Source organism: Coffea eugenioides, chromosome 10, assembly GCF_003713205.1.
Source record: "Coffea eugenioides isolate CCC68of chromosome 10, Ceug_1.0, whole genome shotgun sequence".
NCBI classification, from domain to species: domain Eukaryota; kingdom Viridiplantae; phylum Streptophyta; class Magnoliopsida; order Gentianales; family Rubiaceae; genus Coffea; species Coffea eugenioides.
Genome location: NC_040044.1, coordinates 2,983,347 through 3,006,215, shown reverse-complemented (window position 1 = coordinate 3,006,215; position 22,869 = coordinate 2,983,347). Strand labels below are relative to the sequence as shown.

Below are 22,869 nucleotides of genomic sequence, written 5' to 3'. Positions count from 1 at the left end.
TTACATTGTTCTGGATTTATACAATTCCAGTGATGATCTAATGCTAACAAATTCAGTTATAACTAACTTTTAACAGCTTTTGGCTCCATAAGCTAATTACACTAACACCCCTAAAACTTTTGCTCCAATTGCAATTACGTCCCTGCTCCTAACAGCTTACGGTCCATAATAGGTACAATTGGCACTTGATGTGGTTGGCGTAGTTGTTTTAAGGTTAGGCTTCTTCTATTGCAATGGAGCTAATTTCTCGGCATTATGTCCCAATAAAATTAATTTAAAAATTATTTTTGAAAATCAACATCATCCATAATATATTCGATTACTTGTATTAGTTATGCATACAATTTCCATATAAATTGATTAAGTTTTACCCTCCGATTAATCATTATAAATTTTGTTTCAATTTTGACTAATTTTTTATCATTTAAATGTTTCATGTAAATTGAATGTTAAAGTATTCTCAAATGAATATCATTTTTTATTATATTTATCTAGAGATTAAGAGAAAAATGACGATATAATCAGATGATTTTATAAAATTATAAAATTTTAGATATAAATAAATGAAGGGAACAATGGAGAGAAATTCAATGGGAAGGATCCTATCCCATTATTTTGTAGTATCATTCGTGATTTGATGATACACTTGAAAACACTTTTATGTTCATACAATTTAGTCGGTCTATGCAAATGAAATTTGCACGTATAACAAAGTATGTCAACATATACCATATCATGTAAAAATTACAACAGCAACTACAACACTCCGTCAAAATTGTCTAAAACCCCTCAATTTCTGAAATATTTGCTCTTTCTCTTTTCTTTCTCCACTTGCCAAATACTACTAGCTAATTTTGCATGAGGGTTAATTACAAAAACTTCCCTAAAGTTTAACCAGATTTGCATTTTACTTGTAACGTTATTTTTTTTCTCACTTTACTTCCTAAATTATTAGTCAATTCTAATATTATTGATTCTTGACTAAAATGGTAATAAATAATTAGCTATTATGGACCTAAATGTTTCTTGAATAAGTTGGTTCATTTGGTCTACATAATAATTAGAAGGGAGGAAAAAAACTTATGTATCAGCATTAACCCAAAAGTATTGAAAGCAAAAGAAGGAAAGTAGGAAGCAAAGAAAGCTCCTCATGCCTCTCATTGCGCCACATGACAACTCTTGGAGTTGCTGTAGCAAATAGCTACTCAATCTTATATAATAGTAAGATATTGGGCGTAGGGCGACAATGATCGAAATTGAACTCAAATACTCAAACTCAAACTTGAAGTACATTATTGGATCCAGAGCTCAAGTTGGAGTTCAACAATTCAAGCTTGACAAATTTTTAAATTTGAAGGTCGAGTTCAACTTGTGTAAAATATAAACCATACGAGATTGAGCTTGACCCATGTAAAATATAAAGAGTTTGAGCTAGCTCAAGAAGTAAATTGAGATTGAGTTGCTCAAATTTAAATGGTAAGACTTGTAATTATCCTATGAATATAGGTTTTTTTGGTAATTTAATAGTTATGCGAAATAAAAATAATATATATACCTAAAGTTTGGAAAATTCAAACAGCAAAGAAATTTAAAGAATCAAAATTGACTCGACAATGTACTCGAGTAGCTTGATCTCCGATTTGACCAAAGTTGAGTGGAGTTTTTAATCAACTGCTCTCAAGCACGTCGATTCTTTGCCTCCCACCCCCTCCCCAATTGTGCATAATGCTATTAAATATTTTCTTGCATCTTTAAACAGCAAATGCCGCAAATGATCGGTCAGCAATTTGTCAAGTTTCAATTCGATCAAGTTTGAGCGAACTACCGGTGAGCATCTTAATTAGCTGCCACCCCTAATTTAGGCATAATGCTATCAAATATTTTCTTGCACATTTAATCCGCAAATGAACGTTAAGTAATAAAGGAGCGCGAACATTTTCTTCCAGTAAAAGCGGGTCAAGTGAGCCCAGAATTTTCAGGCCAACAAATGTTGGAGCCGTCAGGAGACAGCATTTATATGTAGACCAAGTTATGTGAGTCCAAACTATTTGCCACTATATGTGGCTGTCTTCGGTAGCTTTCTGCAATGTAGTTTCTATTCCTATTGATTCCTCTAGATTAGAATAGATTAAATTATAGGAATATCACCGTTGCAAAAAAAAAAAAAAAAAACTATGTGAGGCCCAAAAGAGTCTCTGGAGGTTGGAACTTCAGCTTAGGTGTCGGGGCCATCCATTAGTGGATTTCTGATCAAAGACGATAGCAGGGTATAGCAAATTTCTCAATCTCATACATTTCAGCCAGCAGGAGGTGATTATTTTACTGTTTGGTCACCATTCAAGTTCAAAGAGTAAGAAACAGTAGAGACACAGACCATGATCCACCTAACAAAAATAGGATAAAATCCCATTTGTATCATCATTCTCCCAAGAAAATTCCATTCAATTCTATTATAAACCTTAAACATGTCCAGTTTAATTGTCAGGAAACTAGTTTTTCCTTCCCTTTTGTTTTTCAAAAAATGAAGGATTTCCTGAGCAATCAAGACATTTTCTAGGATCCGTCTTTCTAGAATTAAAGCTGATCGAGAACAACTGATGCAATGCTTGAGAAATCTTTTCAACCTATTGGCCACAATTTTATAAATGATTTTGTACAAGACAGTGCAGAGACTAATAGGTCTATAGCTAGTTAAGTTCACTGGAGCCTCTGTTTTAGGTATCAAAGAGATAATGGTCTCAAGAGGATTAGATGACACGAAAAGAGAGATATGAGAAAACGTAAAATCCACCATTGGTTTTCACCACGCGTATTAGTTAGAACTTGCGAGTTTTAAAATTTGTATCGCTGGCCGAAGGATAAATGGGCGGGATATTATCAGAATCCTCCTCCGTTGAGGTTTCTTCTAATATCACTTGACCCTCCTAAAATTTTAAAAATATCACTTACCCCTACTAATAAATTCAAAAAAAAAAATATTAACTTTCACTTGATACATAATTCATATATCAAATTAATGGAGTTCAAAAATTAAAAACAAAAAAACAAAAGTCATTTTCTTCTCTTTTTCTTTTCTTCAACATTCTCTCTTATTCATCTTTTGGATGATTATGTGATTTTTATTTGTAAATTATAATAAATTGAATTTTGTTTATCTTTTAGTTTTTATGATTGTGATAGAATGGGTATGATTTATTTGCTTATTTTAAGTTGATTTTTATAATGATCAGTACAATTTAAAGATTTGGACATAGGTTGAGAAGAAGTTGAAAAAAATATAAAGTTCATAAGAAATCAATTTTAAATATATAGAGTTAAATTAGTCAAGCATATTTCTTTACAAATATCATTTTTATTTTTCAAATATATATTTTTATGGACTATAGCATTATAATATGGCAGTACTAGTAGAGATTGTTTTTCAGATAATGATTTTTTAAAAGTAAATAAAGTGATTTAGGAGTATTTTCATTTAACAAGTAATAGGATAGTTTAGGATTTTTAAAAATTTTATTACACAAATAACAAAAATAAGGGAGGTAAGTGATTATTCTTAAACGGTTGTTGGAAAAAAAAAGTGATTATTCTTAAAACTTATTAAGAGAACCCAGGGGAGGTTTCTGATATTATCCTAAATGGACACGAGCCCATGTTTAATGTTTGTAGGGCCCAACGGGACTCCACCCAACAATCAGAAGAGATGCAACTGGCAACTTTACGAAAGCAGCCTAAAAATCAGTCTTCTCTCTTGCTCAAACAAGTAACAATCTCCAGCTTATTTTATTCCTGGCCACTTTCGAAAGCTGAAGTAGGCGGATACCGGGCGTTTAGAACGGTGGCTGTACTTATCTCCCCTGGCTCGACAGTGGGCTGCAGCAGTTAGTTTCAAAATTCCTTTTTTTTTTTTGGAATCGTAATTGATTGTAGCTGCCTCACTTCCATATTAGTTTTCTTTTCTTTTTTGTTTTCTGGTAGGATCTTTAGTTTAGCCATGTTATTTGCCTGCTAAGTTTGTGGTTTACGTTTTTTGGTAGCTTATATGCATATATATTCCTACCATGAATGTTTGATATCTGTTAGATTTTTGGAGCAATTTTGTCATGCAGCATCCTTTAATTAGAATGATTTTGGCCAAGACAGAATTTATATTAGATTTCTTTGATTATAGGACGAATTTCTGGTAAACATGCTTAAGCTGAATTATATTTGTTTCATTTGTTGACTGATTTTGTCTGCCGGCATGCTTGCGGTTTATTCCAAGGTTATGTTTTTATTGCTGCGGTATATTTGTGTTTTATGTATTGTTATTTACGTTGGAAGAAGAGCATGCGAGGAGGACAACAAAACAATCCTGGGTTGTAGCAGATTTTTTTTTTTGGCTGTTGTTTTTGGATTCTATGCTATCTGTCCTGGTCATTCTTAATGGGTATTTTGTCAGGCTTACTTTCCTTCTAAGGACTTTTATGGTTCTTTTGTTCACATAGGACTCCAGGTGGTCAATTAACGAGCTTCAGCATAGTAATCTTGTTCTTAAAATGGTACTAAATGGAATTCTTTGTCGTTCATTTTCTCATTCCTGATAACAGACAGAAAAGTAGCAGAAAGTTTTGATCTTAATGGAATCAAGGGCAATACTTGCCACTGGTTTTGGACCGAGGAAGGTGAGACAGGATCACTCTTACTAACACAAAACAAAAGAAGTTTCTTTCTTGTAACTATTTGCTAAAGGAAACATATGTTTGCTGCTGGATCTTTTTCTTCCTCTCGCCCTTCTTAATAGTGTGCAAAGACAGGGCAGCCCCTCAAGGATCAGATTAGTCAGCTTCCAGATGGAATCCTTGTTTATATTCTGTCTTGTCTAATGCTAAAAGAAGCTGCCAGAACAAGTGTTCTTTCAAAGCGTTGGATAGATCCATGGAGGTCCATGGCTTGCCTTGATTTTGATGCATTAAAAGTGCTAAAGAAGATGTTCTCAATACCCAGCTGGGGAAGGTATGTGGCCTTTGTTAGAAAGGAAAGGCGAAGTAGGTTGAATGGGTTGACAAGGTGCTGCTTCAATCAGACAAGTCCTTGGCATTAGGTTATTTGAGAGTTGCTTTTTATTTGGACAAATTTTATGGAGATAAGATTCATAAATGGCCTCAGCATGCATTTGCAAGGAAAGTGCAAAGGCTGGAATTGAACCTGTTTCCAGATGATGGCCCGCCTTCTTCTCGAGAATCATATACTTTCCATTATGAACTTTTTCGCCTTAGCAGTGGTAAATCTCAACCTGGTTACTCTGAAATCCGTCATCATTCACAGATTGGCTTCAAGTCCCTTAGAGCATTGAGTTTGAAAAGTCTGAATGTAACTGGGGAGGTACTGGAATTCTTCTTGATCAATTGTCCATTTCTTGAGCGCCTGGTAGTGGAGGCCTCTTCAGTTTTGATCAACCTTCGAGTTTGTGGTCCATCTATTGCCTTGAAATATCTGGAGGTATGCTACTGTTTGAGGTTGCAATCCATTATTGTCAACGACACAAATTTAGTCTCCCTTAAAACTGCTGCAGCACACCATCTTGTACTTCAGAATGTCCCCATGCTTGTGAATGTATGGGTTTCTGGGGATTCCCTTAACTTGGTCAGGGATGTTGTTTCTTGGCTTTCTTGCTGCTTGTCAAAACTAGAGGTTCTTACTTTACGTGCCAATACGCTTCACATTTCACAGGTTTTTTCAAGTTATTCAGTGAAATTCTTGGAAGAGATTCTTTTCCATGTATTGCTTAATAATCACTGCCAACTGCTTGCCTCACTGGTTTGACTTTGCTTTCTTCTTGTCTGATCATCCTAGGAAAAAGGAATTGTTCGTGAGCTTCCTCAACTTACTAATCTGAAGGAGTTCGTCTTAATAGCCTTTGCATCAAAAGATGACAGTTTGATTGGATTTACTTCTTTGATCAGGGCTTCGCCCAACTTGGAGAAGTTTGTGCTGAAGGTAGCATATTGCTGTACTAATCTCAGGCATTGCTTTCTTTTATTGTCTCGTTTGGTTTTCTTGAGCCTTGCTTTAGTTATTCTTGTCTTTCACTGTGGCATTTGCCATATGCCATGCCATGCCATTGAGCATTATACTCTGGGACTTGAACATTCTTATGATTATGAACTTTTAAATGCAGTTTAGGATCCCAATCAATTCTTGAAAGCGAGAAAGCAATGATTATACTAATATGCTTGGTATCAGACATGCTGTTTCTGCTGCTGCTCCTATTCTTTTCTTTCTTTTTCTAATTTGTGTTGGGTACTCTTAGCAGATTTTCCCCCATTCTTTTTGATCTGCAATATTTTAGTTATTGACAGCTTAATCTGTTTGCAGTTGGAATCATGGTGGGATGATATGGTCAGGGGAGATAGAAAGTTGAAGAAAGCTGCTAGCTTTCCGCTCCAACATCTGAAAGTGGTCGAGTTACTTGGATACTATGGTCACAGAAGTGAACTAGAACTTGTTGAATACTTCCTCGAGAATACTATTGTCCTCGAGAAACTTATAATTGACCCTCGTGGTCCGCGTAATCTCAAATCGCCCAAAATGCGCAAGGAAAAGAAGCAGGAAAAGTTAGCTAGAAATTGTGCCAAGCAACAGCTCAGGGGATTAATACCTTCACATGTTGAATTTTCGATTCTATAGCTGCAAACAGCAAATGCAGCTAAATTTAGGTTCATGCACACGAAGTTGTGGTCCTTGGCCTCCGTCAAGATTTAAGTGTTTAGCTAGCGCTAATGACACTTGGGTTTGGTTACTCGTTAATTCCAAAAGGTCCATATTTGTTGTGCAGGGTGGAAATGGAGCACTGGTAGTGGGCTGGAAATGGAGTGTCTAGAATCAAGACCTCTCACTTTATTTATTTATTTATTTTAAAAAAGAAGGTAGATGGAGAGGTTGTCGAGGACAGGAGTACTTGTATCATTCATAAATAATAATTACATAGCTGAATGAAGTGTAAACCATGATGGTTCCTACTGACGGTTGACACGTTTGCCTTCGTTCAATTGAATCACGACCAAAATGCGAGACGATTATTGGGTGATAGATGCATCATAATGTTTGTTAACGAGTGCAAATGATTGTTTAAATGGATACTTACTCAATATTTTGAGGTTGACCTGAGTAAAATATAAAGAGTTTGAGCTATGTGTCAACGCCAATTCTTTGTAGGAGCAAATAAGCAAAATGCAAGTAGTTTTGTGTAAGCAAGATTGTGGAACTTGCTTGAAGCCCCTTCCTGTCGGAGCATGTCCTAGTTTCCGGTCTGTCCTCAGGCCACACGACTTATAAGCACGCCTCCCAGGTCAATTTTTCGCTCACTGCAAAGCGTTAGATTTAACCCCTTCTCTTGGAGCATCTTTTAGTGGATGGTTTTGTTCGTCTTCCCATGGATTCTGTTATCCAAATCTTGTCTGCTAACTTAGGCAACCATTATTCCTTGTTTTATATATAATCAATGGTTAGTAAAATGGTAGTCTAATAAACTGATGAGAATAAGACAAACAAGGTATACTTTTGTGTTCTCTAGACATAAATGGTACAAAAATTGAATCTTAAAAAAAAAATCTTTTTTTTTGGGTTCTTATTATTAGGGGCTTGCTGTAATTCATGATGGCGGATTTGGCCACAGTAATAGCACAGTGTCTTCTTTATTATTTTTGAAGTTGAGGTTAACTGTAACACTAAAAAAAAAAAAAAGGATTGATTTACATCATAATCTATGTTATAAAATCTGAACCATGTCCATTGCTTGTGAAATGACCTTCAGCTTCATCTCATCTGTCAATCACCTTGGCCCAAGTAGTGAGAAAAATTAGTTCTGTGGACCTGACTGCTGGAAATGTATGCCTAGAATTTTAATTCTGCATGGCACCGGCACCATTTAATGAATTCAACTAATAGTTTGCCAACTGAATTGTGTGATCGATCACCTCAAATGCTTTCCAAGAATTCGGGAGATGGGAAACATGCAGTGGGCGGCGGGGAGGTGGGGATATTGTAACTTGTAAGGATACCTATGGTTAACTCCTACAGCCGCAACTAACTAGTTAAGGGCAGTTGACTGGTTTAAGACAACAGATCATTTAATTAGCTACTGAGCATTTTCCGGAGTACAAATGTCCGTCTGAAAGGTAGTAAGATACCCAAGGAGTTTATATGTTTTTGCTTTTTCTTTTTATTTTTTGGCAAAATAATGGGAAGATTAGCTCGTGTAACACCACATATATTTTAAAAAAAAAAAAAAAAAAACTCACAGCAGTTGTGTCAGAGCTGAAGTCTGGGATCTTCCGATTATGATCTGCAAGAATCATTCCTATAAGTGGGCTCTTTCAATCAAAATGATCTGATTCTTGCTAAGTTTGCATATTTTTTTTGGGTTTTTGGTTTGTTACCAACAGATCAGAACTTGTAGGCGTTTTCCATTTCAAGATGCTTAAATGTTTTGGTCTGCATAGAAGATTCGGGTTGTAGTCGAGGGTAATAATAGGGCATCCAGACAGCACGCCTTTGAATATGATCAGCAACGTCAAATTTTTCCAGCCTAATTATTGGATTACATTAAATTAATGAACGTAGACGTCCGGCCTACAGCTGACAAATGACCATTCTCTAGATTTTCAATTTTTTTTTCTTGTTTTCTCTTTTCTTATATGCTGCAGACCAGCCAAAATATACAACATTCATTTGGTCTAAAATTTTGGAACCTATTTCTATTTGGTCTAACACAACTAGACAATCTTGGAAAAAAATGTTTTTTCTTTTTTCCCAGTTACTGAGCAGTCTTGAAAGGCCATTCAAACTCAAATTTGTGTGCATTGATGATAATTTTGTAGGAGGCAAGGGCAAAAACTCAGTCCAAGAGGATTATAGAAGCATCTAAACAGGATTAGTTGTTGTAATTCTTGATGCTCTTTTCTTTTTTTTTTTCAGAAGAAAAGCCAGCCTACCACCAAACCAGGGCACTTTCTCATGAAGATTATCAGTTCTTGGCCTAATACATGGAATGCTGACCTTAATATTTGTGATAGGCAATTTCATCTGTGTGCAACCAACTCGGTCTCCATGGGATTCTGCAAAATCATTTGCTAATGTCAACTAATAAAGTCAAAAGAAGCACGTCTCAGGCTGTTTGCTAACAAACTTCACATTAATGAACAGAAACGGAGGATCGATACACATTAAATCCAATCAGAAGAAACAAAAAGAACCCATTACTCCACCAAGTTTTCTTCATATGCATAGATGCCTCCTTGATTCCTTTGTGGTTTGCTTGTCATTTTTTTTTTTTTTTGAAGACCGAGTAGTTGTGCCCGTATGCCTCTATATAAATAAAGCATCAAAGCTCAACTTCTCCAAACCCCTAATCGTTCTTTGCAGAAGCCATTTTCATTCTTGCATTGAGGCTGCTTCCAAAGAAGCTCTCAACAAAATGGTAAGCAATTGTTTAAGGCATAGAATTTGCCTATTCGTTCATGCTAACAATTAAGTCATAAGAGCTATAATGCATTTGGCAATTCTTTTTCCCCCTTAGTGGTACATTCAATAAGGAAGAAATTTGCCAACTGATCAGCAACTTTTTTGGTTGTTAATATTCAGGCCATATGCATTGAAACTCAGCCTAAGCCACGAGCAAAGCTTGGAGGAACACGAGCTGCCTTATTTGTATATTGTATAACTTCAAGTTTCTATTACGAATACGCTATTCAGTAATCACTAGTAGTTATAGTCATTTCCTTTTTTACTTGTTCCTTTTCTTTTTTAACTATATATGCTTGATTTCTTTTTTCTTTTTTTCTTTTTACTATGACTGATTGATCATCTATGTGCAGCAATGGCCTCACTGGAGAATATGGCATTTATCTCTAATGCTGTGAGCTTATTCACTTACTTCCATGGATACATGAACTTCAGCTTGACAAAGTCGGCCACTACACTAACAAACCTCATGGGAACAGCCTTTTTGCTGTCATTATTCGGAGGGTTTATATCTGATACTTACCTGTCAAGATTCAAGACTTCCATTCTCTTTGGATGCATAGAAGCTGTGGTAAGTAAAAGTCTTCAAGTCTCATCCACACCAATTCCCTCTAATGCATATATCTGCACTTTTTTGTACTTGTACCATAAGCATATTTATATTTGTGGTCTGTAGCTTTTCTTCTTAATCTTTAGAAATTCCCCTTGTCTCTTGTTAAATTCATCAATTCCTAATCGCAGAAATATCATCTAACAAAGTGTAACTTGTAATTTGAACCATATCAACATCTGGTTGTTGAATGCCAACATCCTCGTACAGACATAACTTCTGGTTACTGAATAGCTTTTCTTCTGTCATAAGACTAGGGTCAGGTTGTAATATATTAAGCAGAAATGACAAGATGTTGATCTGGTTGTTTCTCAATAAACAGCAAATAAATGAACCATGCATGTAATTTGCTAATCATGGTAACACCCAACCACTTCCACAGTCCACGCTCTCCCATCCAACAGACAGTGAAAACTTAGATGAATAATATATGATACGTGTGCAGATGAAGCATTCATGCTGTAACAACCGACTAATAGTATAGTATGCTAAGAATCATCAATTGCCATTTCACTTGAAAGTATGCTGACAAAGACATATCCTGTTTTGTCTTAATTTTTCCCGCAAAGTAAGATGATTTCAAAGCTGTTTTAAGCTAGGAGTTGTTTTAGGTACTATAACTAACTATTTAGCAATATATTCCTTTACTTAAGGTACTTAAAAATGGGCTATACCTGGAATTCGAGTAGGCAAAATGTTTTATTTTTTCTATTTATTTAAGCGGGCAAAACGTGAAATCTCTTAAAAAGATGTTGGCTGAGCATATTATTATGACTTTTTCAGGGACTTGCTGTCCTGACAGTGCAAGCACATTTTCCACAACTAAGACCAATTCCCTGCAAGGATGCAGCCACGCTGAAGTCGACTCAATGTGAGGCAATAACCAGAAGCCAAGGAGCCCTCTTATTTGCAGGTCTCTATTTGTTCGCGTTTGGCAACAGCGGAGTAAAAGCAGCATTGCCATCCCTGGGAGCCGACCAATTTGATGAAAGGAACCCCCTGGAGGCACCTAAACTTGCCAGCTTCTTCAACTGGTTGTTATTCTCCATCACCACCGGAGCAATGCTTGGGGTCACATTTTTAGTATGGATAAGTACAAATCAGGGATGGGATTGGTCATTTGGTGTTTGTACTATTGCTGTAACAATGGGACTTCTGTTCTTGAGCATGGGAAGATCAATCTACCGGAATAATGTCCCCAAGGGAAGTCCATTTGTTCGTATTGCACAGGTATGCACCCTTTTAGCAACAACTGCGTATAAACTACTACTGTAATAGTTTAATCAACGCTAAGCCAAGTATTTGGCACTCTTCATTCAGGTTTTTGTTGCTGCCATTAGAAACAGAAATCTTCCGATGCCAGAATTGGCAGATGATTTACACCAGATACGTGACAAAGAAGCCAGGAAAGGAAATGAGATTGAGATTCTTGAGAGAACTGATCAGTTCAAGTACTTCGACATCTTTCACCATTTTTTTTTAGTGTCCTTGTGATGTAATTTCTAGTGAATAACCACAATAACCTCGTCTTTCAGAATTTTGAATCGGGCTGCAATTGTCAGGAGTACAGAAGATTCAACCACAGTCATTGTTCCTGGACCCTGGAGACTCTGTACCGTCACACAAGTTGAAGAAACTAAGATTCTTATTCGCATGCTCCCAGTTATATTAAGCACTGTCTTTATGAATACATGTTTGGCTCAGCTTCAAACTTTCTCCATTCAGCAAGGCACAACAATGGATAGAAGCATCAGAGGCTTTCAAGTACCCGCAGCCTCGATTCCATTTATTCCCCTGTTCTTTATGTTCGTCCTAATCCCAGTGTATGAGCACGTTTTCGTCCCTATAGCACGGAAGTTCACAGGAATACCAACCGGAATACGCCAACTGCAGCGAGTTGGTGTTGGGCTTGTACTTTCTGCAATATCCATGGCAGTCGCTGGAGTTATTGAAACCCGCAGGAAATCGGTTGCTGTTAAGCACAACATGGTCGACTCGCTTGAACCTTTGCCTATAAGTGTGTTCTGGCTGGGCATCCAGTATGCTATATTCGGCATGGCTGACATGTTCACATTGGTGGGACTGCTGGATTTCTTCTATGCAGAGAGCTCATCAGGCATGAAGTCATTGAGCACAGCCATCTCCTGGTGTTCCTTGGCATTTGGTTACTACACGAGTACGGTAGTAGTGAATGTGGTGAACAAGGTGAGTGGCGGGTGGCTGGCTAGTAACAATCTTAACAGAGATAATTTGAACTATTTCTATTGGTTGCTAGCAGGTTTAAGTGTAGCCAACTTCGGAGTTTATTTGATGTGTGCATCCTGGTACAAGTACAAAAAGATAGACATGAAGCAAGTAGACGCTGATTCTAAGGTAGATCCAGAGGAAACAGTTTAGGCAAGCAGATGTAGGAACAGCAAAATCTAGAGATGTAGCCTTGTGGTTGTTTTTTGTCATAATTGTAACAGTATAGTTCATACTGCTATGCATCCACTTGTCCAGTTTGCAAATAAATTTTGACATTGAGAACAAATTTTGTTGTTGTATTTTGAGTACCAAGAACTAAGCAAAGAGACGCTCAAGACGAATAATAAACGCAGCCACCGAATGACTCACCATATGCAGTGCCTTGTTGCAAGGACAGTGGCTTATTATAGCTGACAATCAGTGTTATCAACTCTCGAAAAGCATAAAAAGAAAACGACGGGCAGATTGAAGCAAAGATTCAGCTTCTCATCATAATTCTTAAAAGAATTTTTCCCCAGACTAAACAATGCCAGGAAAAGTACAAAACTATTCTTTCGCCTGACCTAACAGAGAGTATTGCCAAGCAACCAGAAAAAACTAGGTTCAATTGGACATAAACAAAACACCATGATATTCCAAATAGCAGGGGTACTAAGCCAGGTAGTCCATTCATTTCTAACGAAGGAAAGGTCAAAAAACAAGTTCTAGTCAAAGCAAAGGACTCGTTTATTCTAATGATCCATCTGCAAAATGAAATCAGTAAATACATCAAAGGCAGAATTGCTTTATCTAATCCCGTAATACATGCAAGGCAAACCAGCGCAATAGATATTTCTTTCGATCAATAATGCAAATTATTAACTGGACATCAGTTAATGTTTCATTCAGGGTAATTATTTGTCCTGGAGTTCTCAAACCTAGAATTCATCGGTGGAAACATTTAAGATACCCCATACCGTGCTTGATGCTGGCGGATTTTTCCACCACATCTTAAAAAAAAAAGGTGTACCACATCTTCAGCAAGCTTTCTGTCATTCATATCACTTTATAAAACTATATCATGTGTCAATCTGTACAAATCTTGTAATGTGTTAAACTGAACATAGGGTCTTAGGAAAATGATAACCCGCGTGACATCACATATTGAATAGTGAATGTTGCAAAGGAACAAAAATCCATTTTCTCTACCATTTCACATCCAAGGTGAGAGCCTCTTGAGGTACCAGGATGGATGGGAACTTCGTGAACGAAACATTTGACATCAAATTACTCCAAGCCTTTGAGTCTGCATCAATAAATGGTCTTATCTTCTTAACAGTTAAGGGCTTCAGAACCTCTCTGTCGAGCCTCCCCACCACCTCAAACCATGCACGTTCAACAGTAGGCTTGGTACGCCACTCAGCTAATGTACTCCAGTAAGGATCGTTGCTTTGAATAACTCTTTCCAATTCCAGCTGGAAGCGGAATACTGATGATGCAGTAATTTTTACTTTTGCAAAACCTACGCTCGCATTTTTATTGGTTTTATGTACAAGAAAAGTCTGCAGAACTCTTTCTAGCAAAGCAATCCTTGTGCTAAGAGAACTGATGTGAGAATCTCTGTCCCACATTTGGAACATGCGCCGTTCATAACACTTCTCTGGCAACAGCTCAACAGTTCTGTTAGACAAGAAAACAGTTTTGATGAATGCCTCAGGGTTTCCATTCCTGTAAGCTACAACTGTAGCAGAACCTACCACACGTATAGGAGGCCATGCCATGCATAATGAAGGCCAGAAGTATCGAGAGTCAGTTCTCCCTAAACTACTTGAAGCACTTGTTGGGTGAAAGAGAGAGACTTCTTCAGCACCTGTGATTTCCACAGTAATGCCTTCACCGACAAGAATGTCTTTCAGACCAGAAAACGAGTTCTTGAGCTGATCAAGACACCAAGAGATACAAACAGTGAGGATGGGCTTTCAATCGAAACAAAAAATCAAGAAGCAGAAATATAATGAAATTATAACTGCATATGAATAATGCCTATTATGAAAATTATGTAGTAGTACACCCAGCGTCGGGGACTTGTTTTACTGGACCAGGAATGGCAGCAAGATCTAGACACCCTAACAGTTAACAGGAAAATTTGCCCAACGGTGAAAATTTTGGATTGAGGTATTCCCAATTTACCTCCAGAGATCAGAATGAAAGTTGAACAGGGCAAGGTAAAGAACCACATTTGGAAGAATGAAAAATGTACTGAGATAAAACGGCTGCCCACATGAATTGTCTTTAGCTTAAAAAACGAGTTGGACAAATGACAATCATGGAAACGAGATTATAAATTGGCTTAACACTACGTTTTAGTAGAGTCAATGGCAAGTGTTCAGCGGAATTGGAGCCATGAAACAAAACAAGCAACTCATACACGGAGCATCGTCTATGCACTGTGCAACCAAACATCAATATTTTCTACTTTTACAGCGTTACCCTCCTAAATTTCGCAAACAAACGCAATTAAACACTAGCCAAGGATAGTTAAAACTAAGGCCGAAATTTAATGACAGCAAACAAAATCCAGGATGTTGCTTAGCCACTTAAAAGTACCAACAAAATAATCCTGTTTTGCACGTCAGTTCTCCCACTACTTCAATCTTAAAAACACACACACAGAGACACGAACTATTTACCGGCAAAAAGAGTTTGAGCTGATGATCTCCGGCGAGACGCAAGTGAAAAGGGCCTTGAATTTTGAGAGTACCGAGCACAGCAGCCTTGGAGGTAATTTTATTAACCAAATCTTCAAAACCCAATTCGTTTTCCAGTTGTTCAAATCTCTTCCACCGGGAAACTTGATCCAACAGCTTGAACACAAATTCGCTTTTACCAAATCGAACCCGAAACTCGTACCGTTGCAAGTCCCCGAGCTTTGCTTTCTTCACATCCAACTTTGAAACGCTAAATTCTTGCAAATCCCACTTCTCCCTCGATCCAATTTCCTTCAACACATCCTAATTAAATAAAGTAATTAAAGCACAAAACAGCAATTAAACATATTAAATAAAGTAAACTGAATATAGTTTATTGAACTTTTTCTCAGGCAGTAGTACCTTTAAGAAGGGGGAAGAATTGGGTTGGGAGTCGGAGCGGTGATGGTGTTGGCGGTTGTTAACGACGTCGTTAGAGGTGGCAAAAAGAAAATAATGGGAGAGGTTGAAGGATGGTGGTATCGATGGAGAAGCAGCGGAGGGAGTTAGTGGAGTTAATAGTAGCAGTAATACTAATACAACTGTCATAAAATGGAGATTTGAGAAGAGAGGTGGATGGGATTGGGAATGGGAATTTATGGACATTATTGTTTTCTTTGATGGATGATGAGCAGGACTGAATGAATCCGTGAGGGACTTTGGAATGGGGCTTTGAAGGTTCGGTGATGGAAACTGACCGGGAAGGGCTTGAAACGACGGGGCTTTGGTCGGCAAGATCTCCGGGTGGAGTCTGGAGAGAATATATATTTTGGAGAAATTGCAGTTTCGCTCAGTTTAATTTACATTTACGTTACCCTCAAAAATAAAAATTTACAATTACGTTACTCCAGTTTATATCAGAAATGCAACGAGTCCACACCAGATATACATCATACCTACAATTGATCTACTTTTTCCTTCCGGCCGTCTTTTTTATAGGATATTAACTTGATGATATATCCAATTACTATTATTGGATGCTTGATCTTCTATTCGGCCCCGCTAGTTCAAGCAGCATCATATCAGCCCTTGACAGTTTCTTTGATTTCAAGGATTAGTCATTTCCATTTTGGTTGGTCATAAAGGAGCAATTCAAGATTGTGGAGTATTTGCTTTGAATGGAAAAACACTTCCGATGCTACTTCACAAAGGAAATCAACTAGATCATAATTCATAGCCTCGTTTGTTTTTCACCTTTTTGCTACAAGTCAAAACTAACGACACTCGAATAAGAGAATAACACTTGGTACCCAAAAAAAATAAAAAACACACTACATTAAAAATTGAAAGCTTACAGATGGGGTCCTGATTTTTTTTTTTTTTTGGGGGTTGGGGGCGGGGCAAGACAACCTCTTTTGTTAACTTTTTTTTTTTTTTTTTTTTTGCCCTTCCCCTTTAAATGGAACTAAGAACCCAGTCAATAATGTATAGTATAACAGCAATAATGATCATAGGATGGATGAGATTATCCATCCACACAACAGCTTCGTATGTTCAAAGCCATAACACCAGGGAGATTAAGTATTCACAGCAGCCGGAAAACACCCCAAAGGATGAATGAATGATTGGTAAAAGATGATCAAAAGGAAGAAACAAGTTTTGGGACCCTGTCTCTGAATCGAAGTGCTGGAGTCATAAAACTGTAACAGCAATCTTCCTACTGTGGGAGTCTGTACAGCAAGTCTTTCCGGATAAACCAGTCAAGAAAATGCAACAGCAGTCGTAGTCAGAGGCGAGTCACATAGAGTGTCAGAAACTTTGGACGGAGGCCAATATCGAAACACTGATCTACCAACAATGTTTTGAATTGGAAGGGGGCCCCTGCAAGTGATGAAATGAGAAGATAGAAGTCAGGAAATAAATCGCAAGCCAATTTTCCAGGAAAAATGGAATATTCAAGATGAAAAGGCTAAATTCACATTAACCTATGTATAAACATAGTTACCAAAACAGGGAAAGATATATTAACACATTCATCAATAAGAGTGAAAAAATAATCAATCAAAAATGCCCCTATGCTTCTTCCTTTACCTGTGATGATGATGATTGTAGTGCAAACTAAGTATGTGTTGTTCTAAACGAGGATTCTAGTAGAAATCTACTCAAGGCATAACCAAACCAAAAATGAAACACAACCAATTCCAGATACTAGGAGATGTCCTTCTCCGTGTATAAAAAAACTGCAGATCAATCATTACCAGTTGTGCGAGTCGAAACTGTTGTTGCGGTTATCCCCCATGACAAAGACATACCCCTCAGGGACAAGCTACAGAAAACACAGGGCAGCGCATTTACAAATCAATGAAAATGGGTTTGAAATTCAAAACAAGAAATTATATTCATATCATGAAAAAGCAATCCAAGGGACAAGTTGACATACCACCGGATCCATCTCATATGCCACTGGTTCTAAGATGAAATCCTCATCTTGAGCAACCCCATTTACCAGCAATTTGCCATCACGAACCTAATGTTAAGAGAACATTGTAAATTAAAAACCATAACCTCAATGCCATTAAAGAAAAAACGTCGCTAGATTATATGGAAAAGAATCACATACCTCCACATAGTCTCCAGCCTTAGCGACAACTCTCTTAATGAAGACATCACCAGAACTATAACCAATTTCCTGAATAAGAACGCAACCTTAGTCCTTGAGTCATCAAAAATCAGACACTGAGAGTTAAGACAAGAAAGAAGTCAAACGGCGCATCACATACTTGAAGAATTGGAGGTGCTTTAAAAATCACAATATCTGAAACTTCAGGCTTCCTAAAAACATACGAAACCTGCAAAACAATATGGTGGAAGACAGAGTATCAGCACTCAAGACACATTCAAGAAGACAAAGCTTTAAGAAATATGCTCTTCAACTAAACAACAATTGATTCAATTTATCATGACAACCAAAGTACATAATTAAAGAAGCGACCAGCTGGAGAAAGAAGAAGATATGCATACATATATACACAAACTACAATTATTATCCCAGATGATTTCAAGAAGATTGCCTATATTATTGTCAAAGGAAAGAAATGAGAATTGAATAAACTAGACTGAAAAAGGAAGCAACTGAATCACAACAGAGCCGACAAACCAAATTTAACAAATCACAACACAAGTAATCTCACATCAATGACAGCAAATTGATTTTGATTTCTCAGCACAAGGATCTTGATCAGCAATACAGCATATTCCTTTCTACATCGTTGTCTGACAATGCAAAAAAATTGTCGTCTGAACATGTAATATTTTAGAGGTTTGAAGAATGAAAAGTATGACAATAGCAAAAACGGAAAGTCTGCCCACTCATTGCACCCATAAGAATTCCTCCATTCCCTCAAAACTTTTGTCTGTGATCCTAACTAAAATTAGGCTTCCTAATAACAAATAAAGTTAAAAAATTAAAAAACTCTTTATTTACCAAAAAAATGTTAGCATAAGTGAGAAATAAGAAACAATATATGAAACTTCCATGTCATCTCTTCATTTGCTTGACAACACAAAAACCATCAGTTCAACAGAACAAGTTAATAAACTGGTACGAAATGCTTAGATGTCCAAAAATTGCATTACATAATCCAGTGGACTTCAATTCAGACATAAATAAAGCAACCCAACATATTAAAAAAATATATCCCCTAAAAACTGAATTAGGGAAATAAGTAGCAAAAGTCATCAAAAATCTACCTTCTCAGCAAGAATGCGGTCGCCTACGTCAAGAGTGGGGTACATAGACATAAATAAAGCAACCCAACATATTAAAAAAATATATCCCCTAAAAACTGAATTAGGGAAATAAGTAGCAAAAGTCATCAAAAATCTACCTTCTCAGCAAGAATGCGGTCGCCTACGTCAAGAGTGGGGTACATAGAGGTCGAGGGAATTGATCTTGGCTCAGCTAAAGATGATCTGAACAGAATGCTAACGCTCAAAGCAGTAAAAGCAGCTTTAGCATCATCGGAACAGACATTTAACAATTTCGACAACCAACTGCTTCTAGAAAGCTTTAAATCCTCGGACATAGCCTCTGATGAAGCAGCCGCCACAGCAGCAACAGTAGTCTTCTCCACAACAGGCCCTTGCTTCCTGGTGTTACTAGACTTATCCGCCGTAGCAGCAGTTCCCCCTTTATCTACCAGACTCCCCGCCTTCCCAATACTGGGCTGGCTACAGGGCAACCACTTAGACGCCTGTAAGAAGGGGATGATGGACGCCGGCTTAACCGGCGAAATCCCAAAAACACCCGTAGAAGAAGAAACGATAGACGATGAGGAAGACGAAGAGGAGGTTGGATTCATGAGCGAAATTAAGGCGACTACCAAAGAGCTTTGAGATTTTCCTCCGAAGATTTCAGCAGCGAGAGTTGAATACATTGAATAGGCGGAGGAGGAGCAGGCGGTGGTCTTGGGCTTGGGCGGCCGTGGCCGGAAATCGGAGGGGTAATTGCGTTCGGTTTTGAAGAGGGACCGGGACGCGGCGCATTCATGTAAGAAGCGGCAGTTAGCGGTAGAGGCCTTGGAGGTGGCACAGGCGGCCAGATTTTGGGCCAAGTAGCCGGAGTAGGTGACGGTGAAGCGGATCGCCATAAGTACGAATTGCAATAAACGGAATAATATGTGGAAAATAGTGGGGTCGGAGAGTGACGGAGGGGGTATCAAAAGGCCTAGAACAAACCAAGAAATGCCATCAAAATGGAAGCGATCAGAGATTGATCGGAACCAGAAAGATTGAATTGAAAAGTTTGACTACAGAAGGAGGGCTTAGTACAGAAATCGGTGAAAATTTTGGGGGGTGGTCGGGGGGGTCCAAAATCGGAGCTGCTGAGCTATGATCTCCGGTGGAGAGGGAGCTCAGGTAAGGGAAGAGGGGGAGGAAGTCGAATTCAACGACTTTTTGTTATGGGGACGCCAAGAAAACAAAATAGGAACGGGGAAAGAAGGGAGGTTTTAAGGGGATAAGAATTGGCTGCAAGTAGTAGGACGGAGTGTGCAAAGGCCCTTACAGTTGGTTCTAATTACGGAAACGCCTTTTTAACTAATTCACTTATCTGCCGAGGATATATTTTTGCTTTTCTGTTTCTTTTTTTTTTTTCATTTTTCTTTTTCCATCAGCGTGCATATGAAAAGAAATGATTTTGCATTCTTCCCTTTTTATGGTTTATTTATTTTCTACTAAAGACTAATAAATTTAAAGGCTTTAAGTACGAGTCCCAAACTTAAGGAACGCAGACACCATAATTATCTAAAATCTCCATTTTTATTTATATTAACAAAGTATAAACTCTCGAGAGTAGACTAATTTGTATTTCTTTTTAAAGAAAATTTCTTCAATTATCCTGTAAAGACCAAAATACTTGAATGATTGAGAGGATTCAATTTCTTTAGCATAGTAACATACATAATTCTGGATGCTATTTCGAAAGAATTAGAGTGCATCGCTGCCAAACGCCCTAAACTTCTACACCAAATTATACGAAGTTTTTGCAAATTATGTGTGGGATTGGCCAGGGCCTGTCTGGATTGTGAATTTTTAAAAATTTTGTAGAAAAATATATTGTATTCATATATATATATATATATATATATGTGTGTGTGTGTATGTAAGGTAAAAAAAAAATTGAAAATATGTAAAGAAAATTTTTCATAAAAAATAGCAATCCAAATATGCTCTTAATTTTTATTATTACTGATTAGTACAAATTTAACATGGCAGCAAGTTGTTTAATCAAGTCTCATAGTTGTGAGTTTAGTTTAACTATCTTATCATCTATGGTTATATTTTTGCAGCTTATAATATAAAAAATTCATCATGCAAATTGTGACGATGTGATAATTTTATTTAAAAAGTGAAGAAGGAAAAAAGAGTGAAAGAGTAATACTATTATATAGAACATAGCATATTTCTTTTTTAAATTGAATATAAGTTTACATACATTGAAATTTATCAAATTACTTTCTGTGTGTACTAAAGAATTGCAAAGACTTTAAATTCTCGTATAATACATGGAAATTTACTATGAGATAATTCATTATTCGATTTCAATTCATCCTTTGGTAATTTGGGAGAAAATATGTTTTCTATTTAAAACGAGAAATGGCAAGGGCCATGCTTCACTACCAAACACCCAAAAAACAAAGAAAATAAAGGAAAATGGAAACAGATAATCAGAAAATTCGTTGTCAAGGAAAAACAAAAAACTCTGCTTTGCCTAAATAAATGCTCTACATTAAATGCTCCGGTTGTGAGAAGCAGTACTTGGCACTCGCTGGTCAGCATAGAGTCTTCATTGACTAAACTTGTAAGTATGAACAAAATAGAGGGTATCTGTGTCTTTTAAGTCCTTTTATGTTTTTAAATTTTTTTGACTTTGACTAGTCGAAGCAATCAGGAACCCTTATTAGTATTATTTTGTTGTTTTCCTTAATTTCTTTACGCCAATTCGGTTGGGGTTGCTTCCTAGCAAGTGGCAACCTTCCGCCTTTTTACCCCTTGGGTGCCCAAACTTTCGGAAATTTCAGATAACCAATTGGCTGGGCGCCGTTGCTGAGCAGGTGAAGAGTAAAGTTACTGTAGGCTACTGCCGTTACATATGGCTTGTCGTCTTCTTTTCTTCTCTTTCGCTATTGTTTGTTGCGCAGGTTCAATGGCTCCACTGCCGTTAAGTATGGCTTGTCGCCTTCTTTTTCTTTCATTTCTTTTGTTGAGCAGGTTCGATGGCTCTACCCAAATTTAAGTTCATCCTAGCGTGTTGATTTACTTTTGAAACTCTGGTTAGGATGTAAAATTTTAAACTTTGGTCAGTGTCATAGATTCGAATTCTAAATTTACAAGAATTTAAGTTCAATCTAACGTATTGATTTACTGTGATTTATGTATTGGTCTTAGTTTTTGAACTTTGGTTAATATGCAAAACTTTGAACTTTGGTCAGTGGCATAGATTTCAACTCTGCACCTTCAAGAATTTAGTTAATGTTAATTGTTGAAGTTTCTTTATAAAAATTTCCATTTAAATAAAAAAAAAAAAAGAGAAAGGAATACAAAACACACGCACGGTCCTAGGATAACATATTAGTTTAGTTCTTACAATGATATGCTGTGTTGAATTTTTTTTTTTCTTTCTTACCTGGTAAACGAAAGAAAATATTTACTTATATAATAACCTATACTTGGAAAATGTTTTGTCGAGCCATAACTATCAGTGGCTGCAGTAACAATTCCCGTCACCGCACTCTTCCTTTATTTTTATCTTCGGAAAATTTATCAAATTGGTCCCTAATATTTGCCAACAAAATTTTTTAGTCCCTAACATTTAAAATCAGCCAAAATTATCCATAACATTTAAATTATGATCCATTTTGATCCTAATGCTTGTATTTGCTCATTTTTTTTTGATTAAAAATAGCACGTCTCTCTCACATAGACATATTTATAAGGGCAAAATTAGAAAACGTACTTCATTTCTCGTTGAAAACAAAAGTACACGGATTATAGGCGTGCTGTTTTTAGTCGAAGAAATGAGCAAATACGAGTATTATAACCAAAATGAATCATAATTTAAATGTTATGGACAATTCTAGCTGATTTTAAATGTTAGGGACTAAAAAATATTTTTTTGACAAATATTAGGGACCAATTTTACAAATTTTCCTTTTATCTTTTGACGAGGTCCTAAGTCAACGTCACATGTGCACACTGTTGAAGGGCTCCATTAAGCTGCTAACATCCATCACTAAAGTTAAAATCTCGATTTGTTTGGTCAAGAATAAATCCGAGAGTAACGGT

At 36.9% G+C, this 22,869-nt stretch overlaps 4 protein-coding genes across 4 annotated transcripts; 2 read left to right on the top strand and 2 right to left on the bottom strand.

The window, feature by feature from the left end:
* Positions 1-4,914: 4,914 nt before the first annotated feature.
* Positions 4,915-7,021, top strand: LOC113749228 (putative FBD-associated F-box protein At1g61330). Its single transcript, XM_027292912.1, has 4 exons — positions 4,915-4,920; positions 5,029-5,709; positions 5,833-5,976; positions 6,355-7,021. Exons 1-4 carry the CDS (start codon positions 4,915-4,917, stop codon positions 6,664-6,666), a joined length of 1,143 nt encoding a protein of 380 aa, XP_027148713.1. The 3' UTR covers positions 6,667-7,021.
* Positions 7,022-9,854: 2,833 nt separating this feature from the next.
* On the top strand, positions 9,855-12,575 carry LOC113750247 (protein NRT1/ PTR FAMILY 4.5-like). The gene is made up of 4 exons (XM_027294242.1): positions 9,855-10,072; positions 10,895-11,341; positions 11,432-11,562; positions 11,647-12,575. Exons 1-4 carry the CDS (start codon positions 9,857-9,859, stop codon positions 12,506-12,508), a joined length of 1,656 nt encoding a protein of 551 aa, XP_027150043.1. The 5' UTR covers positions 9,855-9,856; the 3' UTR covers positions 12,509-12,575.
* Positions 12,576-13,373: 798 nt separating this feature from the next.
* On the bottom strand, positions 13,374-15,883 carry LOC113748777. Its single transcript, XM_027292325.1, has 3 exons — positions 15,448-15,883; positions 15,028-15,348; positions 13,374-14,274 (listed from the first exon to the last, which is right to left on the bottom strand). The coding sequence occupies exons 1-3, from the start codon at positions 15,688-15,690 to the stop codon at positions 13,543-13,545; spliced, it is 1,296 nt and encodes a 431-aa protein (XP_027148126.1). The 5' UTR covers positions 15,691-15,883; the 3' UTR covers positions 13,374-13,542.
* A 340-nt stretch (positions 15,884-16,223) lies between these two features.
* LOC113748778 (thylakoidal processing peptidase 1, chloroplastic-like) lies at positions 16,224-19,998 on the bottom strand. Its single transcript, XM_027292326.1, has 6 exons — positions 18,912-19,998; positions 17,805-17,873; positions 17,645-17,713; positions 17,465-17,551; positions 17,283-17,350; positions 16,224-16,905 (listed from the first exon to the last, which is right to left on the bottom strand). Exons 1-6 carry the CDS (start codon positions 19,671-19,673, stop codon positions 16,785-16,787), a joined length of 1,176 nt encoding a protein of 391 aa, XP_027148127.1. The 5' UTR covers positions 19,674-19,998; the 3' UTR covers positions 16,224-16,784.
* Between the last annotated feature and the right edge of the window lie 2,871 nt (positions 19,999-22,869).